The sequence below is a fragment of the Theropithecus gelada genome, chromosome 4 (genome assembly GCF_003255815.1).
Source record: "Theropithecus gelada isolate Dixy chromosome 4, Tgel_1.0, whole genome shotgun sequence".
NCBI lineage: Eukaryota > Metazoa > Chordata > Mammalia > Primates > Cercopithecidae > Theropithecus > Theropithecus gelada.
The window spans coordinates 32,465,064-32,483,602 of record NC_037671.1 but is presented as its reverse complement, the minus strand read 5'-3'; the positions used below and the strand labels follow the sequence as shown (position 1 = coordinate 32,483,602).

Here is an 18,539-nt window from a genome sequence, read left to right as displayed (position 1 = left end):
CGCAAGAAGGAGCCCACTGTTTCCTCTCCCAGCCCAAACTCAGGCCTACGAACACCACCACCACACCACACACACACCCCTCCACTTCAAGGTATAGCCAAGAGCTTCTGGAGCCGTCAGAAAGGTCTGTACCTGCTGTCTTTAGAGCTTCCAGTTTGCCCTTGGTCAAGAAATACTGTTTGCTAGGCCCTGCTGGAGTACATTAGATAATATTGGCTTCTAACCACCTGGAGGTTCTTCTTTCTCTTGTCCTTTTACTCCCTTCGTACCTTAATTTCTCTCCTTGATGTCCCCCTCCCTTTTTTTTTTTTTTTTTTTGTGCCTCCAATCCGTTCTGCGCGTTCCCTGCAGAGCAGGCGAGTAGCAATCCTGCTGGACCATGGAGCTGCTCTAGTCTCCCAGAAATCTTTTCTATACCCAACACTTCTCGCGCTTAAGTGGCCCTCAACCCCCCTCCCCCACCTCCTTCTGACCCAGGTTTCTTCTTTCTTGCCCTCCGGTCGCAGTTCTCTCCTGGGCCACAGCTTCTCTCCTGTCACCCGGATCCAGGGTTGCCTTCTTTTTGTGCAGCCGTCCTTCTCCACCTTCATCCCAGACTCCCTGTCTCAGCGCCAGCTCCTCCGCCTTTGGCTCGGGTTCCCTCATCCCGACCCCAGCTTCCAGTAGTCTTGCCCGCAGGTCCCCCGGTAGTGACCAGTGCCCGCCGGCGAGTGCGTGTGCACCAGCGCACCTCCCTCTCTCCCACCTCTCAGCCGCGCGCCTCTCCGCCGCCCGCCCCACCGCGCTGTGGGCGGTCCAGGGCGGGGCTGGGATCCGGGGCGGCTCCCGGGGCTCGGGTTGTGGGAGGCGCCCTCTCCCCGGTCTTCCCCTCTCTTCCCCCCGCCCTGCCTTCCCCTGCACCCTCCTTCTTCCCTCCGCCCGGGAGCTCTCACCGGTCCCCGGCGCCGCCTCCTTCCCTCCCGGCTCCCCGCTCCCGTGGCTGCCGCCGCCCCGGGGAAGAAGAGACAGGGGTGGGGTTTGGGGGAAGCGAGAGAGGAGGGGAGAGACCCTGGCCAGGCTGGAGCCTGGATTCGAGGGGAGGAGGGACGGGAGGAGGAGAAAGGTGGAGGAGAAAGGAGGGGGGGAGCGGGGAGGAGCGGCCGGGCCTGGGGCCTTGAGGCCCGGGGAGAGCCGGGGAACCGGGCCGGCGCGCCGAGGTAAGAGCCAGGGCCCCGGGTTAGCAGGGCTCGGAGAGGGGCGCGCGGCGTGGTGGGGGAGGGGGCAGTGGGCGCAGGGCCCAGCTGGGGGAAGCGGGGCTGGGGGAGAGGAGGAACCGCGGGGATGGAATCGGGGAGCGCTGAGGCGGCCGATCCCAGGAGCGTGGGTAAGCCAGGCTCCTGTGAGCCGCGGGGGCCGGGGGAGAGGAGGTGGTGAGAGGTGGAGTCCCGGGAGGGTTGGGGGCCGAGGGAGGCAGGAGGAGGGTGGGGACAGGCTTTCTCTCCTCCTCTCCCCCCACCCCGCGCGGGGCTCCGCCCCCGCCTCCTCCGCGGGGCGCTCTCTTGGTCCCTGGGCTGAGCCCAGTCGGAGCCTGCGAGGCAACCGGCAAGAGGTCGAGTAGTCTCCGAGTACGGGCCGCGCCGGCGGGGCTCGGTCCGGTCCTCATGGCCGCCTCTCACTTAGATGCCGCTGCTGCTGCTGCTACTGGCGCCACTCTTCCTCCGCCCCCCGGGCGCGGGCGGGGCGCAGACCCCCAACGCCACCTCGGAAGGTGCATCCTTCTTCGACGACCTCGGGCCCTCCTTCGCCCCACTTCCCTTTCCCTGCATCTCCTCATTTCTGGTCCTCATCACGATCCCGTCAGTCTCACATATCATCCCGGTCTGGCAACCCCTTCTGCTCGGCTCCACTTTACTACTGCTGACCTCTTTCTGTCACCCCACGTTACTATCCAGCACCCCTTTTCTCTGCCCACATTACTACACTATACCACCTTTTTATGCATTATTTTCTCCGCCTCAATCCCTTTCCCAGCCCCTCATTACTACCTCAACTACTCCCTTTTCTTGGTCCCACTTTGCTGTCCAGATGATCTTATAAGGCCCCCTTTATCCTCCTGTCCTAATTCAACTCAAATATCCTCATTTAGCCTTTTTTTTTTTAAATAAAAGCTCCACCCACATATCATACCCTTCATGATTTCTTTACTTTTCTTCCTTACCTCCACCCAGCACCCTTCCCTCCCTACTTGTGGGTTCTCTCATCAGCTTTAACCCTGGCCCTTTACTCTCGGTCCTTTAGCCAGGGGATCTGTACCTGTCCCCACTCCCACCCTCTAGTGCCCCATCCCTCTTCCTCTGTCCCCAGCCTGCCCACAGACCACGCCCTACCCTCCCCTGCCTCCCATTGGGGAGCCTGCCTTTTCCTCTTTCCCACCATTCCTCTCTGTATGCCTCCCCCACTCACCCCTTAGGTTGCCAGATCATACACCCGCCCTGGGAAGGGGGCATCAGGTACCGGGGCCTGACTCGGGACCAGGTGAAGGCTATCAACTTCCTGCCGGTGGACTATGAGATTGAGTATGTGTGCCGGGGGGAGCGCGAGGTGGTGGGGCCCAAGGTCCGCAAGTGCCTGGCCAACGGCTCCTGGACAGATATGGACACACCCAGCCGCTGTGGTGAGTAGCCTCGGAAGCCCCTCCCCTCTTCAAGACCATTCCTTTTCCTGCCGCAAACTTACCATTACTGCTTGCAAGTCAGCACTTTAAATCCAGTATACCAAAATTCACAAATACATTTATTGAAAGACTACTACATAAGAGCGGTTTTGCCTGTGCGGTTGGAGGTAGTAGAGCTAGCAGCCTGCACAGTTCATTTCATCCTCCCTTCATTAGGCCACTGATCATTGGCCTATAACATTGATAATTCATCTTGTGAATTATTCTCTTTGAGGATCATTAGTGGCAGATGATGACAAAAAAATTCTAAAATGATTTCATCACATTTTTGAATACCTCTGTCACCAACCCAGAGACCATATGCCCAAGAAATAAAAGCCAGTTTAATATTAATAGAAGCCAACTATAATAAGAAAATCTGATTGTGCATCCAAAGTTATATACATCTACATATTTCAAAGCCAGAGAACCGCCCACTGTAGCTGACTTTGAAGAGATCCCATTTTGTGTGCTTATAGCCCCATCTTGGGTTCCTACAATGATAATTTTTTTTTTTTTTTTCTTTCGGGAATCTGTGGATGCTTGCAGAGGTAAGGGAGGATTGGAAGATAGGTAGGCAAATCCTTTTCACATGTGATTTTCTTTAGAGCAGGATGCTTGTGGACCCAAACCCACACCTGAGTCCCCTGCTCTTTAAAGGGAAAGAGCCTTCTCCAACTCGCCTCTCTTCTTATTTTCCTGTCTCTCCACAGTCCGAATCTGCTCCAAGTCTTATTTGACCCTGGAAAATGGGAAGGTTTTCCTGACGGGTGGGGACCTCCCAGCTCTGGACGGAGCCCGGGTGGATTTCCGGTGTGACCCCGACTTCCATCTGGTGGGCAGCTCCCGGAGCATCTGTAGTCAGGGCCAGTGGAGCACCCCCAAGCCCCACTGCCAGGGTGAGGGGAACAGCTGCCTGCATGCAGCTGATGAGGACGCTTGTGTGAGGACGGGAGTGGGGTGGGAATGGATAATGGGAAAGAATGGGGAGCTATAAAAATGTGGGGGAGGACATTGGAAAGGGGGAGATGAAAGTCCCTTTTTCCTCCATCACTTGCCTCAAACTTCCTCTTGCAGTCCCGGGTATCCTCTGTAGGTTGTGGGCTTCCTTCTTTTACCTTTTAAAAAAATCTTCTTCCTGCTCCCAAGTCTTAAAGCCTCACGTTTTCTCTTTTCCTTTATGAATCTCACCTCTCTCACCTTCTTAAGGTTTAAATACTCCAATTTTCCCTTTCTCTAAACTTAGAACTTTCCATTGCATCACCCTCTTCTAGAATTGATCCCTCACCATTCCTTATATAATTAATTTATTGTAAAGTCTCAGAAATAAATCAAACATTGTACTGAGAAAAATTGAGAAGGAGAGCTCTGGGGGTCAAAACATATTAGGGTAAAAGACTTAAAATTGGAGGCAGCACTATCAGAAGATGAAGAACAACTCAGGGATGGGGTGGGAAGAAGACAGTCCTTTCTATACCTCCCAGACAACCTCCATTATTCCCTAAGGGAATCAGTGTTGTGTCTGTCTACTTTTTTTTTTTGCCATGTAATTCTACAAACTCTCCCTTTTCTAGGCACCCGAACTCTCTGCCATCTTCTCTCCTGGGGTGCAGTCATCCCATTCCTATGCCTCATACTTCCTCTACCCTGGTAGATTCTTTCAAGATCCTTGGGCTTTACTTTCCTCACATAACTCAGTTGTTCTGCTTCTAGTTTACCATTTTATTCTGGAAATTGAGAGTCCCATCCAGGGGTGGACTTATGACACTACTGAAACTTAGGCTTCAAGATTTCTCACCTACAGGGCCCTCTTCCTGTGCTGTAATAATATAGAGGGCTCGATGGATATGTGTTCATATGGTAATAGGCTTTTGTAAAAATTGCAGAAATAAGATTTTAACAGCAATTGCTTAAAGCCAATTGTATGTGTAATTTTTTTCTTAAAGATTCCCAATTTTGGAATATTCAGGCACCACAGAACCAAGATCTGCCCCAAACTTAGCTATTGGCATTCCTGTCTCAAATTCTGTTGTCCTATGAAAACTCGAAGAAGCAAATAAGTCCTGATCCCCAGACCCACCTTACTCTTATCCCCAGGCACCCTCCCCTCAGAAACGCAGGCTTCTGCCCTCCCCAGTCTTCAGCATGGACAGGTGTGGGAGGGGGCTGGGGATCAGGCCAGGGAAGCTGGGCGCCAGTGGTAACTCTTCTCTGATCCCCGTCTTTCCTGCTGCCAGTGAATCGAACGCCACACTCAGGTGAGATGAGAAACCCTTACCGCGTGCACTGCAATGCCCTCCCCTTCACTCTGCACCCTCCACCCCCTGAAATTCTGCCCTTGAGGCTACGGGCGTCGTCCGTTGTCACCTTCCCCAACCCACCCCAGTTTGCGGCCACCCCCTTCCCTTCCTACCTGTTTCCTGCCTCCAGTCCCGGTTTTCCACGGGGCTGCGGTCCCTCCGTGTCCCTGCTTGGCTACACTTCCCTGGGCTCCACCTCCTCCCAGACTGCCTCGCCGGTGTCAGGCAGAGCCCAGCAGAGGGCGGCAGGGTGCTGGGAGACCCTGAGCTTCCACCACGTCTTCCCTGTGGGGTTTCTTGCGACCTTCTCTGGAACCTTTTCCAGCCTGCTGCCTCCTAGGATTTCACCTAATGGACTTCCTCAGCCCGTCCCACCCATCCCAGCCCTGGCCAGGCCTCTCCCGCTCTTCCCCACATCCTTTCCTTCTGTGGACCCCTTCCCTTGTCTTTTCTCAATTCCATGTCCCGTCTCCCTTTCTCAGGTTTCTGTCTACCCAGCCCCAGGCTCCCTTCCACGACCCCACCACTCCCTCAAACCAGTCTCCCTTCCGCACCCAACTCGTTCCCTCCAAAACCGTTTCCTCTCCCCCCACACCCTCAGTGCTTCACTGTATCGACTCATACTCCCACTTCAGACCTCAGGCGCCAGCCCCGTTTCTCTCCCGTCCCACTCACATCCTTCCCTTCCTACCTCTGGTTCCTCCGTGCTTCAGCCTCCCGCGGCTCCCTCCGCCCACCCCGCCCGCCTGGCACGCCCCGTCCCCATTTCTCCTCCCCTCGGGTCCCCTTAAGTGAGATCCCTCCCTTCCTCTTTCGTTCCTTTCCTCCTCGAGGTTGCATCCCCCCTCCTCTCCCCTCCCCTCCCCGCCCCTCCGACTGTCGCTCCCACCGAGGCGCTCGCTTCCCTCCCCGCCCCCTTCTTGCCTCCCCAGCTCCCGCCCGCCCCCCACCCCCCGCTGCCGCGCGCCGTCCGTGACGTCAGAGCCCCCTCCCAGCCCCACATCTCCCTCCTCCTCCTCCTCCCCTCCGTCGGTCAGTCAGTCCTCGAGGAGAGTCCGCGGTGGCGGCGACGGTGGCGAGAGCCGCGGGGGCTGTAGGAAGCCAACCTTCCCTGCTTCTCCGGGGCCCTCGCCCCCTCCTCCCCACAAAACCAGGGATGGAGGCGCCTCCCCGGCACCCTCTCAGCAGCCCTCCCCGGGAAAAGTGTCCCCCCTGAGCTCCTTCCGCTCCCCAACAGCTACCCCTGCCCCCCACACCATGGGGCCAGGGGCCCCTTTTCCGCGGGTGGGGTGGCCACTGCCGCTTCTGGTTGTGATGGCGGCAGGGGTGGCTCCGGTGTGGGCCTCCCACTCCCCCCATCTTCCGCGGCCTCACCCACGGGTCCCCCCGCACCCCTCCTCAGAACGGCGCGCAGTGTACATCGGGGCACTGTTTCCCATGAGTGGGGGCTGGCCAGGGGGCCAGGCCTGCCAGCCCGCGGTGGAGATGGCGCTGGAGGACGTGAATAGCCGCAGGGACATCCTGCCGGACTATGAGCTCAAGCTCATCCACCACGACAGCAAGGTAGCCCTGGACATGGGGGTGGGTGGGAGGTGGGGGCTTGCGGGGCAGGGGGCCAGCCAGCTGCACGCGCCTCCATCTGTCTGAGTCGTCTCTGGGATTGCGAGGCAGACCCCTCCCTTGTGTGACTGGCAGGAGATGGGCTGGAGGTGCAGGAGCTCGGGGAGAGTCGCAGGGGCTAGAGGTCCAAGATGAGGGTCTAGGGGTTCAAGATGGTTAAGCATGCTGCAAGGCAGACCCTTCTGCCCCGCTGCGGGAGTCTCGCAGAAGTGTAGGGGTTTCGGGAAACTGGTGGTGGATTTAAGGTATTGGGAGACACTGATCCTCTGAGGGAGTAAACTAACCCTGGAATGGGTTGGGGGTGGAGGGAATGTCAGAGGTGGGGAGCTGGATTGGGGGTTTACATTTACCATGGTAACAAGGTAAAATCTTGGCGTAGGTTGGAGCTGAAAGGAATAGAGACAGAATGAGGAAAATTTTGAGAGACTTGAGAGCTCTAGTTTATTTATCATAACAAACAGCAAGGTAGTGGTGAGCCCTACCTGACTCCTTCTCATCTCTCTATTTCCAACCCTGTTGAGCATTCCCAGACTGTGGGATAGATGGCATATGGAGATTGGGGAAGGCTAATGATCAAGAGGTGGGCAAAAGCACTGGGAAAATGATTTGGATTGGGGATCCACATGGGAGCCCCCACAATAGCATGGGGATGGAGAAGAGTCAGCATATAGGGAGAAGAGAACAGAAAAGAATGGCAGTGGGGAAGAGGGGCAAGGAGGTAGGGTGGGGATAATGAGAGATCTTGGGGCACCCTATGGAACTTGGGTCCTGACCTTAATCTTCCCTTACAGCATTGTGGCCTCTAGGATGTGAGAAGGGAAATGGGATTTAGGGAATAGGGAGGTGAGTTGAGGGAGAGAGAAGGTAAGCAATTTTGTGTCCAGGGGTATTAGGGGATAGCTTTTAATGAGGTTCCTTTCCCACCCCTCTCTCCTACATGAATAATTGGGGGTGCGGGAAAGGATGTGACACAGGGAAGGAAATTTAAGACCTCAAATTTATCTTTACTGACATGGGGCCCCAGAGACTTAAGGAATTGGATTAGGGTGAAAGAGAGTACAAAAGGTGAGAATTTGGTGATCTTACCAAAGATCAACCTTGGGGTGGTCCAAGGGTTTATATTCATTCTTTAGAACGTCACTATACACCTAGAAATAGGTGTGTGTGTGATAGGTGTGTGAGGGGACAGAAGTGAGGTTGAAAGTAGGGTACTTGAGAAGAGAGCACAAGAAGTGTCAGGAGCTTGGAGAACTTCAAATCCCCTTTGACTGTTACTTTCTCATGGTTCTCAACCTTCAGTGTACATAAGAATCACCAGAGGAGTTTGTTAAAAATACAGATTTTAGCTCCTTGGTCAGGGATGAATCCCAAGTATTTATCTGTATTTTTACCAATAGACATCCTGTCTTGCTGAATTCCTGAGCTGTAAGCTAACCCCAGAATGCCTGTAGGAAGAGCAGGAGGGTACAGGAAAATAATTAGGTATTAGGGGACGGGAGGCAGGAAGAGAAATAGAGGATCAGATCTGGTAGAGGGTCAGACTCGGTCAGAGAGATCACTGGCTATGGGGAGTGGAGTGTGAAGAAAATTACCGGGAGAGATGGGTGCAGGCTTTATGATAGGGGATCACAGGAGATAGGGGAGGCCTGGCTGTGAGCTTAAACTCATCTACCATGACAGGTGATTCCCTGGAGGTGGTGGGGAGCAGACGCGGGAACTGGGAGAAGGGAACTGGAGGAGAACATACCAGAGGCAGCAAGCCGGGTTGGATGGGAAGGCAGAGGAACCGGAATGTGTCAACTGGAATGAGTCGGTTTCCTGCCTGCAAATCCAGATCATTGCAAGAGCAAAGAGAGGGAGGAGAACTAAGGAAGTCTATTGGGGAGGGGGAGAGAATCACGTGGTGGAGAGAATCTGCAGTGATGAACAGTGTGTGGAAGAGGGAAAGGGTTGCAAGAAAAGGTAGATAAGAAATCAGGAAACAAAATGGGGGGCATGCATTGCCCTGTTGATATGTATCTTATATGTTCTCGTATGTCCTCATTATTCCTATTAACCCTGTCTTTAGAGGAGAAGTGGAGGGGCACCGAGGGGCTGTGGGAGAAGCCAGGAGCAGGATCTGGAATAATAGATGTGGGGAGAGTGCAGGAAGGTGGGTCCTGAGAATGGTAAAGATTCACAAAGTTGCCTTAGTGGGAAGCATAAAGAGAAAACCTTCTAATGTTGTTGAACACTGCCCTTGGCCAGGGTGAGGGTAGGGTGGGCAACAGAGTTCTCAGTGAGTGCTGGTTCTTCAGATTCCAACAGCTTCCCCTGTTTCCCCCTTCTCCAACTTCCCACCGTGTCCCAAATGTCAGGCCTCAGTGGGAGGTAAGCAGGCTCCAGAGTGCTTTCTTTATTTCCTTTCTACTTATCCTCTCCTCCCCGCAACATTTCACCCTCCTCAGTCCCCTGAGCCCCCTGTCTGTGTCCCCTCTGCCCTGGCTCCCCACTGGCTGCCATTTTGTCTTCACATGCACTGAGGTTCCAGCAGCTTCTGAAATGTCATATATCAGCAGGAGGGGAACAGGCAGTGGGAGACCCAAGGCTGGCTCTTCCTCCCCCATTTCCCCTCCTCCCAGGCTTCCTTTCTTCTCCAGCTTTCTGCTTGTTTACTTTCCCTAGCTCCAAGCCTCTCTTTAAGGCACCTCTCAAATTGTCTGGTTTCTTAAGAGTTCCATTCTATTCATTCTCTCTGTTCTTTCCTCATCCTACATTCTTCCCCACTTCTACCCCCCAGTGTCTTTGTTTCTAATGGACCTGTCAAATGTCAGGGCCCAGCAGGAGGGATGGATCACTGAGCGGGACCCCCTACTGGTCTTGTTCCTGTTCTCTCTTTACTTATCACTAGCTCTGAAAAGAGAAGAGGGAGGAAACAAATGGAAGGTGGGGAGAAGGGGTTTGCAGAGGCCAGGAAGGAATTTTCATAATATGGCTTTGAGCAAGCTGCCTGGGGACATGGAAAGAGTTTACCATATTCCTACTGACTCTTTTCTACCCACTGGTGTTTGGAGCATAGAAACATGGGGTAAAGGGCCTGGTGACAAAGGGAAGGGTTTGAGGGTGAGCTGAAAGGAGGTAAGGTGGTATATTCATTAATACCAAAGGAGGGGTGCGCAGGAGAGGTGATGGGTAAGGCTCCAAATGGAAGACAGAGAAGGAAGTTTAATGAAAGAGGAGAAAAAAGACTCTTGACAGGAAGAGATGCCAGAAAGGACAAGAAAATGGTAATTAATGATGAAAGTGAGTAATTGAGAAAGGAACTAATTTGTTCAAGAAAGGTAAGAGTAGGAATTGTAGACAGGGGAGGGGCCCCAGGAGAGCTTGCCCTCATCTCTTCTCTTGTCTTTCAGTGTGATCCAGGCCAAGCCACCAAGTACCTGTATGAGCTGCTCTACAACGACCCTATCAAGATCATCCTTATGCCTGGCTGCAGCTCTGTCTCCACGCTGGTGGCTGAGGCTGCTAGGATGTGGAACCTCATTGTGGTAAGCAGGGCTATGGGGGTCAAAAGATGGGGTCATTCCCTTTTGAGCTCTACTAAAGGGACGATCGTGATTGCGGGTTTGTATTGAAAAGATTGTGGGGGACCTGCTTCTAAGATTCAGAGTCCTCTGCAGACCTGAGCTAGGCAGCCTCCTAGCAACAGTGGCCTGACAGTACTGCAGCTGACCTCCTTCTTCAGAAGGAATTGAAATTAGATCAGTGAAAGAGCATCCCGATTATGAGGGGTGCGTGGGCCTTTGAGAATCACTTTTCCTTAGGCAGACCAGAGGTGGGGAGGTTTGGAGAGAGTAAGGTAGAGAAACTGAAAGACAGGAAGAGGGTTAAAGAAACTCTTAGCCACTCTTGGTGTCCTCAGTCAACAGACCCTGTTGCACTCACTCTCCCTGCCCCACAGCTTTCCTATGGCTCCAGCTCACCAGCCCTGTCAAACCGGCAGCGTTTCCCCACTTTCTTCCGAACGCACCCATCAGCCACACTCCACAACCCTACCCGCGTGAAACTCTTTGAAAAGTGGGGCTGGAAGAAGATTGCTACCATCCAGCAGACCACTGAGGTCTTCACTTCGGTGAGGAGGGGTTGGGCAAGGGCTAAAGGGACATAAGCTCACATTCCAGCACAGGGAGATGTGATGCGAGATTCACTTTTAGAGGCGAGAGCTTGATTCTTCATTAAAAGAGAATGCATTTCATGTGGATTAAGTGCATGTTCTTTCTGTAGCCAGGGGAAAGAATGAGTTGAGTTTTTGGGATCCTCTTTGTCTTCATGATTTTATGATTTTTTTCCCCTGTTTAATGCCCTGTTCCCGACAGACAGACCCCGAATGACTCAGTTCTGTTAAAGTAGGTTCAATCCAAAGTGGAGGCAAGAGATGGGAGGGAAGATGAGATAGGAATCCAGGAAGGCAGCAGATTCCAGAGGCTCTCAAGGGGGGTGGTGGGTGGGTGTGAATGGGAACAGGGGATGGAGCCAGTGGATTACAGGGGAGAGAGGGAGAGAAGAAAGAGAGAGAGAGAGAGAGAGAGAGAGAGAGGAGAATGGGGGAGAGGAGAGAGAGGGGCAGACGGACAGCTGCATGGGTCTGGTAGTTGGCACTAAGAGAGAGAAGCCAACAGACAAGGAAAGGTTGAGTGGGGAGAGGGAGATTTGGGGAGGTAGAGAGGAAATACAGGCTCTACATCTGAAGAAGGCAGTCTGCTCCCTTCCTTTTATTCTATTCTTTGGGTCTTCTATCCACTGTGTTCAGTGGCCCTTTAATCCTCCCCCACTTTCGCTCTGATTCAGACCATTCTTTGTCTGTCTGCCCACTTGCCTCTTGAGGTTGACATCATGCTGTCTGTCCTAGTCCTCGCCTTGTCTTTTCCTGGTTCCTCTATGTTTCCTTCCCCCATCTTTGCCTTCAGTGGTAGGAGTGGGTGAATGGAGTGGCTTCCCCCACATGGAGCCTCAGCAGAGGCTCATCATTCACCTTCCCACTTGGAAGTCATATCCTAAGACCAGATGCCTTCCTGAACTCCTCACTCCAGGGACAGAAGCTGTTGAAGGAAGGTTCAGAATGGCTGTTTCTTTGCTCTGTCTGAGTATTGCTCTGAAATCCCCAGTTAACCTCTCTGGTCTTTATTCCCTCATGCACCTGTGTTTTTCCAACTTGTTTTTCATTCCCACCCAAGACTCTGGACGACCTGGAGGAACGAGTGAAGGAGGCTGGAATTGAGATTACTTTCCGCCAGAGTTTCTTCTCAGATCCGGCTGTGCCTGTCAAAAACCTGAAGGTCAGATGGCCAGAAGTGGTGGGCTCTGTTTACAGAGGGACCAAGCTGGGGGACAGTGGCTGATTGGAGAGGAAAGCCAGGCAGGGGCAGGTTTTGATTCTCTGAGGCAATAGCATCTCCTGGGGAAGTTTAGCTCCATCTTCCAATTGACATTTATCCACTATACATTGAGCGTTACCCTGCACTAAGCACTTTGGGATGGGAAATCAAAGCTGTGAAGATGCCTGGCTTAGCCCCTCAGGCATTCCCAGACGTCCCTCAGGAGCTGTTTCTCTCTCTGTTCTGTAGCGCCAGGATGCCCGAATCATCGTGGGACTTTTCTATGAGACTGAAGCCCGGAAAGTTTTTTGTGAGGTGGAGTTGGATCTGAAGAGGGAGGGGCACTGGGTGGGAATTCCCCTTGGTTTTCTTGTGGGGCCTCCTTTCGGCATCTGTGCCTGAGTTGATAGCATATGATCTGAGGTGACGATTCATAGGATGTCTCTGTCTGTTGGCTCTGACTGCATCCCTTGTCTGCACACACATGATACTTTCTTCAGATCTCATTTTTCTACTGCTTTGTGTTTCCCGAGAAGCCTATGAATTCCATCTGTCCTGACTGACTGGAAAAGGCCACTCAGAAATACAGGGGCTGGGGAGTAACTTAGAAGGAAGAATTGTCAGCCTTTCCTACCATCCCCAATACTTGCAGATTTCTCTTTTTAGTTCTACTGCTCTTCCCTGATTCCCAAGAGGCTAAATAGTGTCAAGTGAGATAAGACAAAAACAAACAAACGAGCAAACAAAAACCCAGCCATCCTCCTCTGTATTCAGGTGTACAAGGAGCGTCTCTTTGGGAAGAAGTATGTCTGGTTCCTCATTGGGTGGTATGCTGACAATTGGTTCAAGATCTACGACCCTTCTATCAACTGCACAGTAGATGAGATGACTGAGGCCGTGGAGGGCCACATCACCACTGAGATTGTCATGCTGAATCCTGCCAACACCCGCAGCATTTCCAACATGGTGAGAATGTGGGGACTTGCAGGCTGGCATCTGGGAGGGTGGAGGGGACTGAGGGAGGCTTGCAGGGGAGAGGGTGCCAGGGAGAGGGTGTGGAATTTGGATATAAAGGAGAAGAGGGCACTGTGCCCACCCTGGACTTGTCTGCATTATGTTTCCTGTGGATCCTACCTTTGCTCTGACTTCCTTGGGTAGGAGAAAGAAAAAAAAAAAATGATAGAGTTGTATGTTCAGTAGGTTCCTAATGAGTGGAAGGGCTGTTACCATGGAGACAAGGAGCAGTTGGTGAGAAGTCAGAGGAGGAACCGGCGTTAATGATAATATGGATGCTGTATACGCAAGCACACCTTTACAGGAGCGCTGTGTCTGGGCAGGATTGCATTTTATTTTCTTGGTGATTTACGTTAGTACTTTAGAGTTGCTTAATATTCACTCATGATTGATATGCAATTAGCTTGGATCCTGTTGCTTTTTTTAATGATTCTTTTTTTAGAATTTTATATGGAGAAGGGGCTTTTGAAATCATTTAGCCCCAGACAGCTGGTTAATGACAGACTTGGAGCGAGCAGGCGCATTCTCTGATTTGGGAGGGCTGGGGCAGTCCTGCAGCTGAGGGGCAGAAGTGAGTGTGGGCGTGGGCGTAGGGGAAGAGGCTTCTTTGTTGCTCAGCACTACATTGTAAAGAGTACAGGAATTTGGGATAAGCTCGATACGTCCACCTGTGTGTCTACTTATTATACCAAGTGTGTACCTGCTTTGGAGAACATGCTAGGGGTGAGTTAATGGTTGTAAAGCCCCCAAATAGCTTAATTTAAAAAGTTTTACTAACAGTGGCATTTATGTGGAGCTTAGATTCATGATTTCAGGGATCCTAACAGCAATACTCTGATATGGACTTATTATTTACATTTTGTAGACCAGGAAAATGAGACTCAGAGTGGTTTAATAACTTGTCTCAGGTCATGCAGCTACTCAGCAGTCCAGCTGGAGTTGAATCCTAGTTAAATCTGACTCCAAACTGCTCTGCCTCATCACTTCCCATGGAAAACTATAAAGCCTGACTAAAAAGTTTGTACTTTTATCTGCTAACACTTTTTAGCTACTGGCAGTTTCTGAGCAAAGGAGAGATAAGATTTAGGAAGTTGACTCTGGTGGTGCGTTGTGATGAAAGATCTGCTGCCACATGGACTCTGGTCATACACACTGTTTTGGGACATTCTAAGTGGACTCTATGTTTTAAGGTATGTTAGTTGAAAAATACAATGAAAAAATTTTGGAAGATCACTTTCCCATAGAGTACCCAAGAGGTGAGTCATCCCTAAAACCTGGGAAAGTATTGGAACTGGCTACCAAAGCCAGAAAGGCTTGTTGGTGCCCTGAGCCCAGGACCCGCCGATCATTGATTCTGTCTTATAGCAGGGAGCTAGAGGAGGCTGACAGAAAACAGGGATTTGGCTGGGTCTGGTGGCTCACACCTGTAATCCCAGCACCTTGGGAAGCCAAGGCAGAAAGGTCACTGGAGCCCAGGAGTTCAAGACCAGCCTGGGCGATATAGTGAGACCCCCAGCTCTAAACAAAAAGAGAGAGAGAGAACAGAGAGTTGGTTAGGAACATAAAGGGACACCTGAGCGTTGGGGCAGGAAGACTTGGAAGGTCCCTTTCTGGCTTTTTGTCTCTAGAGAAAGATAGAGTCCGTAGGGCTTCCAGTGGGACCAGCCTAAAATGCCAGTGGGGAAGCCAGTATTTTCTGAAGAGGATAGAAGCAGTCTTGACAACAGGTTAGGAGCAGGAGAGATTATAGATGAATCAAACCGCACCAACAGAAGTGGATCAAAGCAAGGGTTGGACTTAGGGGGCCGGAGCCACGGAGACTTAGAAAAGAAGCAGAGTTGCTTTTATTCCCTAAGGATGGCCTTACGTTTAGATCAGTAGTTCTCAAACTTTAACGTCCGTCAGAACCACCTGGAAAGGTAGTATACAGGTTACCAGGCCCTTCCCCTGGAAATTCTGATTCAGTAGATCTGGGCTAGGGCCTGAGAACTGATATTTCTAGCAAGTTCCTGGGGATGCTGATGCTACTGGTCTGGGGATCACACCTTGAGAACTATTAGTTGGGGTAGTGGTTTTCAACCAGAGGCTACACTATCTGGAGGCATTTTTGGTTGTTACAGTTGAGGGTAGGGGATGGGGAGGGATACATGCTCCTGATATCTAATGTGTTGAAGCCAAAGATGATTCTAAACATCCTACAAAGCACAGCCCCTGACAACAAAGAATTATCTTGCTCAAAATGTTAATAAATAGTGCAGAGAGTGAGAAACCCTAGTTTAGAGAAAACATCTTTAGGGGCCATATGTGGAATTGGAGAGTAGGTTAGGGTGGTTTTAGAGAAATGTAACTGTGGGATAGAGGGGAATGTGGGAGGTGGCATCCTGGAGATAAGATTGTGAGGAAATCCTATTGGGGTAGAGATCCCATCAGACCTAGGACCAATACAAACTAAAAAGCTACCTCAAGATACACATTCTAGCCCACTGTCAAGCTTCATTCTTGAGAGCCAGACGAGGATTTGCACTTGGCTGGTTAACTAATTGCTATGGGTTGGGGGATCTTTATTGTTCAGATCTCCTTAAGCTGCAGAGTCGAGTTTCTGTTTGACAATCTGTAACTGTATCTTTACTGACTCAAGGGGGAAGCATTCTACTCTTCTCTACTCTTGGGGTGGCAGGAGCAATGGTGCCCCCAGTGGTTAGGTGTGTTTGTGGTAGTGACCTGGCGTGAGCACAGAGTATGACAACCTGGGCAGGGGACCGCATCATGCTGAGCAGATTAATCCCTTTCCATCTGGGTGATTTTTTTTAATGCCGTATTTACGTTGAACTGAAGATTGAATAGACCAATCTTTCAATTTGAAACTAAGGACTGCTCAAAGTATTAGCCTAGCCGCTATTTGTGCAGGTGCTCTTGGAGAGAGGCAGTCTCACGTACACAGACTGTGTAGTGTGGCTGGTAAAAGTATGGATTAGCTCTGCTACTCACTAGCAGTATAATTTTTTTCAGGCAAGTTATGTAACTCTTCTCTGCCTCAGTTTTCTTATCTCTAAAATGGGGATAATAACACCTCATTGGATTGTTTGAAGATTAAATAAGGTGATACAGGTTCCCTAGGAAAATGCTTGATACATACTAAGCACTGTAAATGTTAGCCATCGTCATCATCATCATCATCGTCATCATCATCACCATCACCATCATCATCCTGTGTAAGGAGGGTTCAATATCAATGAAGCATTACAACAAAAGAGTTAAGAGGACTCAGTGATTTGAGAGGGTCTAATGTGATTCCAAGGCTTCAGTCTCGTTTACTGGGAACTGTTTGGGAGTAAGGAAAAATGGCTTCGTCTTGGATATTTTGATTTTGAGATTATTCATCATACATTTATAAATGCCTCAGAGTCAGTTAGAAATACAGACTTGAGGCCAGGCGCGGTGGCTCATGCCTATAATCCCAGTACTTTGGGAGGCCGATGCAGGCGGATCACAAGGTCAGGAGTTCAAGACCAGCCTGGCTAACATGGTGAAACCCTGTATCTGCTAAAAATACACAAATCAGCTGGGTGTGGTGTTGCATGCCTGTAATCCCAGCTACTTGGGAGGCTAAGGCACAAGAATCTCTTGAAACCAAGAGGTTGCAGTGAGCCAGGATCGCACCACTGTACTCCAGCCTGGCAACAGAGCAAGACTCCATCTCAAAAAAAAAAAAAAAAAAAAAAAAAAAGAGAAAGAAAGAAGAAAAAAAAGAAAAGAAATATGGACTTGAAATATTGAAATATTTGGCTGAAAATATAGAACTGAGTATCAGTAACAAAGATGAGGTTGAGAGTCAAGGAAATTCACACTGAAAAAATGTAACTTATTTTATACCCAGCATTTTTATACATGTTCTAATTTCATTTCACACTATTTTAGATAGTATTATTCTCATTTTAAAGCTGAATAACCAACTAGTGAGGTTTAATAACTTGTTTGAGATTTCATAGCAGGTAAAATGATTAGAATATGAATTCATCCCTTTATCTATCCAACAGACTTTTATTTTTATTTTTTTTGAGATAGAGTATCCCTCTGTTGCCCAGGCAGGAGTGCAGTGGTGCAATCACTGCAGTCTTGACCTCCTGGGCTCAAGCCATCCATCCACCTCAGCCCCTCCTAAGTAAGCTGGGATCACTGGCATATGCCACCAAGTCTGGCTAATTTTTTTTTTTTTTTTTCTTGAGATGGAGTCTTGCTCTGTTGCCTAGGCTGGAGTGCAATGGTGCAATCTCAGCTCACTGCAACCTCTGCCTCCTGGGTTCAAGCGATTCCCCTGCCTCAGCCTTCTGAATAGCTGTGATTATAGGCGCATACCACCATGCCCAGCTAATTTTTTTTTGTATTTTTGGTAAAGATGGGGTTTCACCATGTTGGTCAGGTTGGTCTTGAACACCTAACCTCGTGATTCTCTCCTCGGCCTCCTGAAGTGCTGGGATTATAGGCGTGAGCCACTGCACCTAGCCAAGTCCGGCTAATTTTTTTTTTTTTTTTTGAGATGGAGTCTCGTTCTGTTGCCCAGGCTGGAGTGCAATTGGCATGATCTCCGCTCACTGCAACCTCTGCTTTTTGGGTTCAAATGATTCTCCTACCTCAGCCTCCCAAGTAGCTGGGATTACGAGAGCCCACCAACACACCCAGCTAATTTTTGTATTTTTAGTAGAGATGAGGTTTCACCGGGTTGGCCAGGCTCTCTGGAATTCCTGACCTCAGGTGATCCACCTGCCTTAGCTGCCCAAAGTGCTGGGATTACAAGCATGAGCCACCGAGCCACTGTGCCTAGCCTGACTTGTTTTTTATAAAGCCTTTTTAAAAAAAAAAAAATTTTTTTTTTTTTTTTTTTTTTTTTAAGACAGAGCCTTGCTCTGTTGCCCGGGCTGGAGTGCGGTGGCATCATCTCAGCCCACTGTAACCTCCGCCTCCCGAATTGAAGTGATTCTCTCTCCTCAGCCCTCAGCCTACTGAGTAGTTGGGACTACAAGTGCACACCACCATACCCAGCTAATTTTTTGTATTTTGGTAGAGATGGGGTTTCATCATGTTGCCCAGCTGGTCTTGAACTGCTGAGCTCAGGCAATCTGCCCACCTCGGCCTCCCAAAGTGCTAGGATTACAGGCATGAGCCACTGTGCCTGGCATTTTTTTTTTTTTTTTTTTAAAGAGCAGTTTTAGTTTCACAGCAGAATTGAGTGAAGGTACAGAGACTTCCCATATACTCCTCACATACTCAGCCTTCCACATTATCAACATCCTCCACTAGAGTGGTACATTTGTTAAAACTGATGAACCGACATTGATACATCATAATCACCCAAAGTCCATAGTTTACATTAGAGTTCACCCTTGGTGTTATATATTCTGTGGGTTTGGACAAATGTATAATGATGTGTATATGTACCGTTAAATACTTTACAGAGTATTTTCACTGGCCTTATCCAATGGACATTTATTGTTACTTCATTATGGTTGGGCACAGTGCTAGTTGCTGATGATTTTTTTTTTTTTTTTTTTTTTTTTTTTT

At 50.2% G+C, this 18,539-nt stretch overlaps 1 protein-coding gene across 4 annotated transcripts in view; it reads left to right on the top strand.

Moving 5' to 3' along the window:
* Positions 1 to 916: 916 nt before the first annotated feature.
* The window catches only part of GABBR1 (gamma-aminobutyric acid type B receptor subunit 1), a 31,983-nt gene continuing 14,360 nt past the window's right edge, over positions 917 to 18,539 (top strand). Inside the window, exons 1-11 of one of the 4 annotated variants that reach the window (XM_025381720.1) lie at positions 917 to 1,196; positions 1,660 to 1,747; positions 2,450 to 2,653; positions 3,406 to 3,591; positions 4,930 to 4,950; positions 6,395 to 6,555; positions 10,005 to 10,139; positions 10,553 to 10,723; positions 11,826 to 11,927; positions 12,216 to 12,281; positions 12,741 to 12,932. In XM_025381720.1, the coding sequence (XP_025237505.1) occupies positions 1,660 to 1,747; positions 2,450 to 2,653; positions 3,406 to 3,591; positions 4,930 to 4,950; positions 6,395 to 6,555; positions 10,005 to 10,139; positions 10,553 to 10,723; positions 11,826 to 11,927; positions 12,216 to 12,281; positions 12,741 to 12,932 (1,326 nt within the window). In that variant the 5' untranslated portion in view covers positions 917 to 1,196. The remainder of the gene's footprint in view (positions 1,197 to 1,659; positions 1,748 to 2,449; positions 2,654 to 3,405; positions 3,592 to 4,929; positions 4,951 to 6,394; positions 6,556 to 10,004; positions 10,140 to 10,552; positions 10,724 to 11,825; positions 11,928 to 12,215; positions 12,282 to 12,740; positions 12,933 to 18,539) is intronic. The other 3 variants (XM_025381724.1, XM_025381721.1, XM_025381722.1) reach the window with 3 other exon arrangements.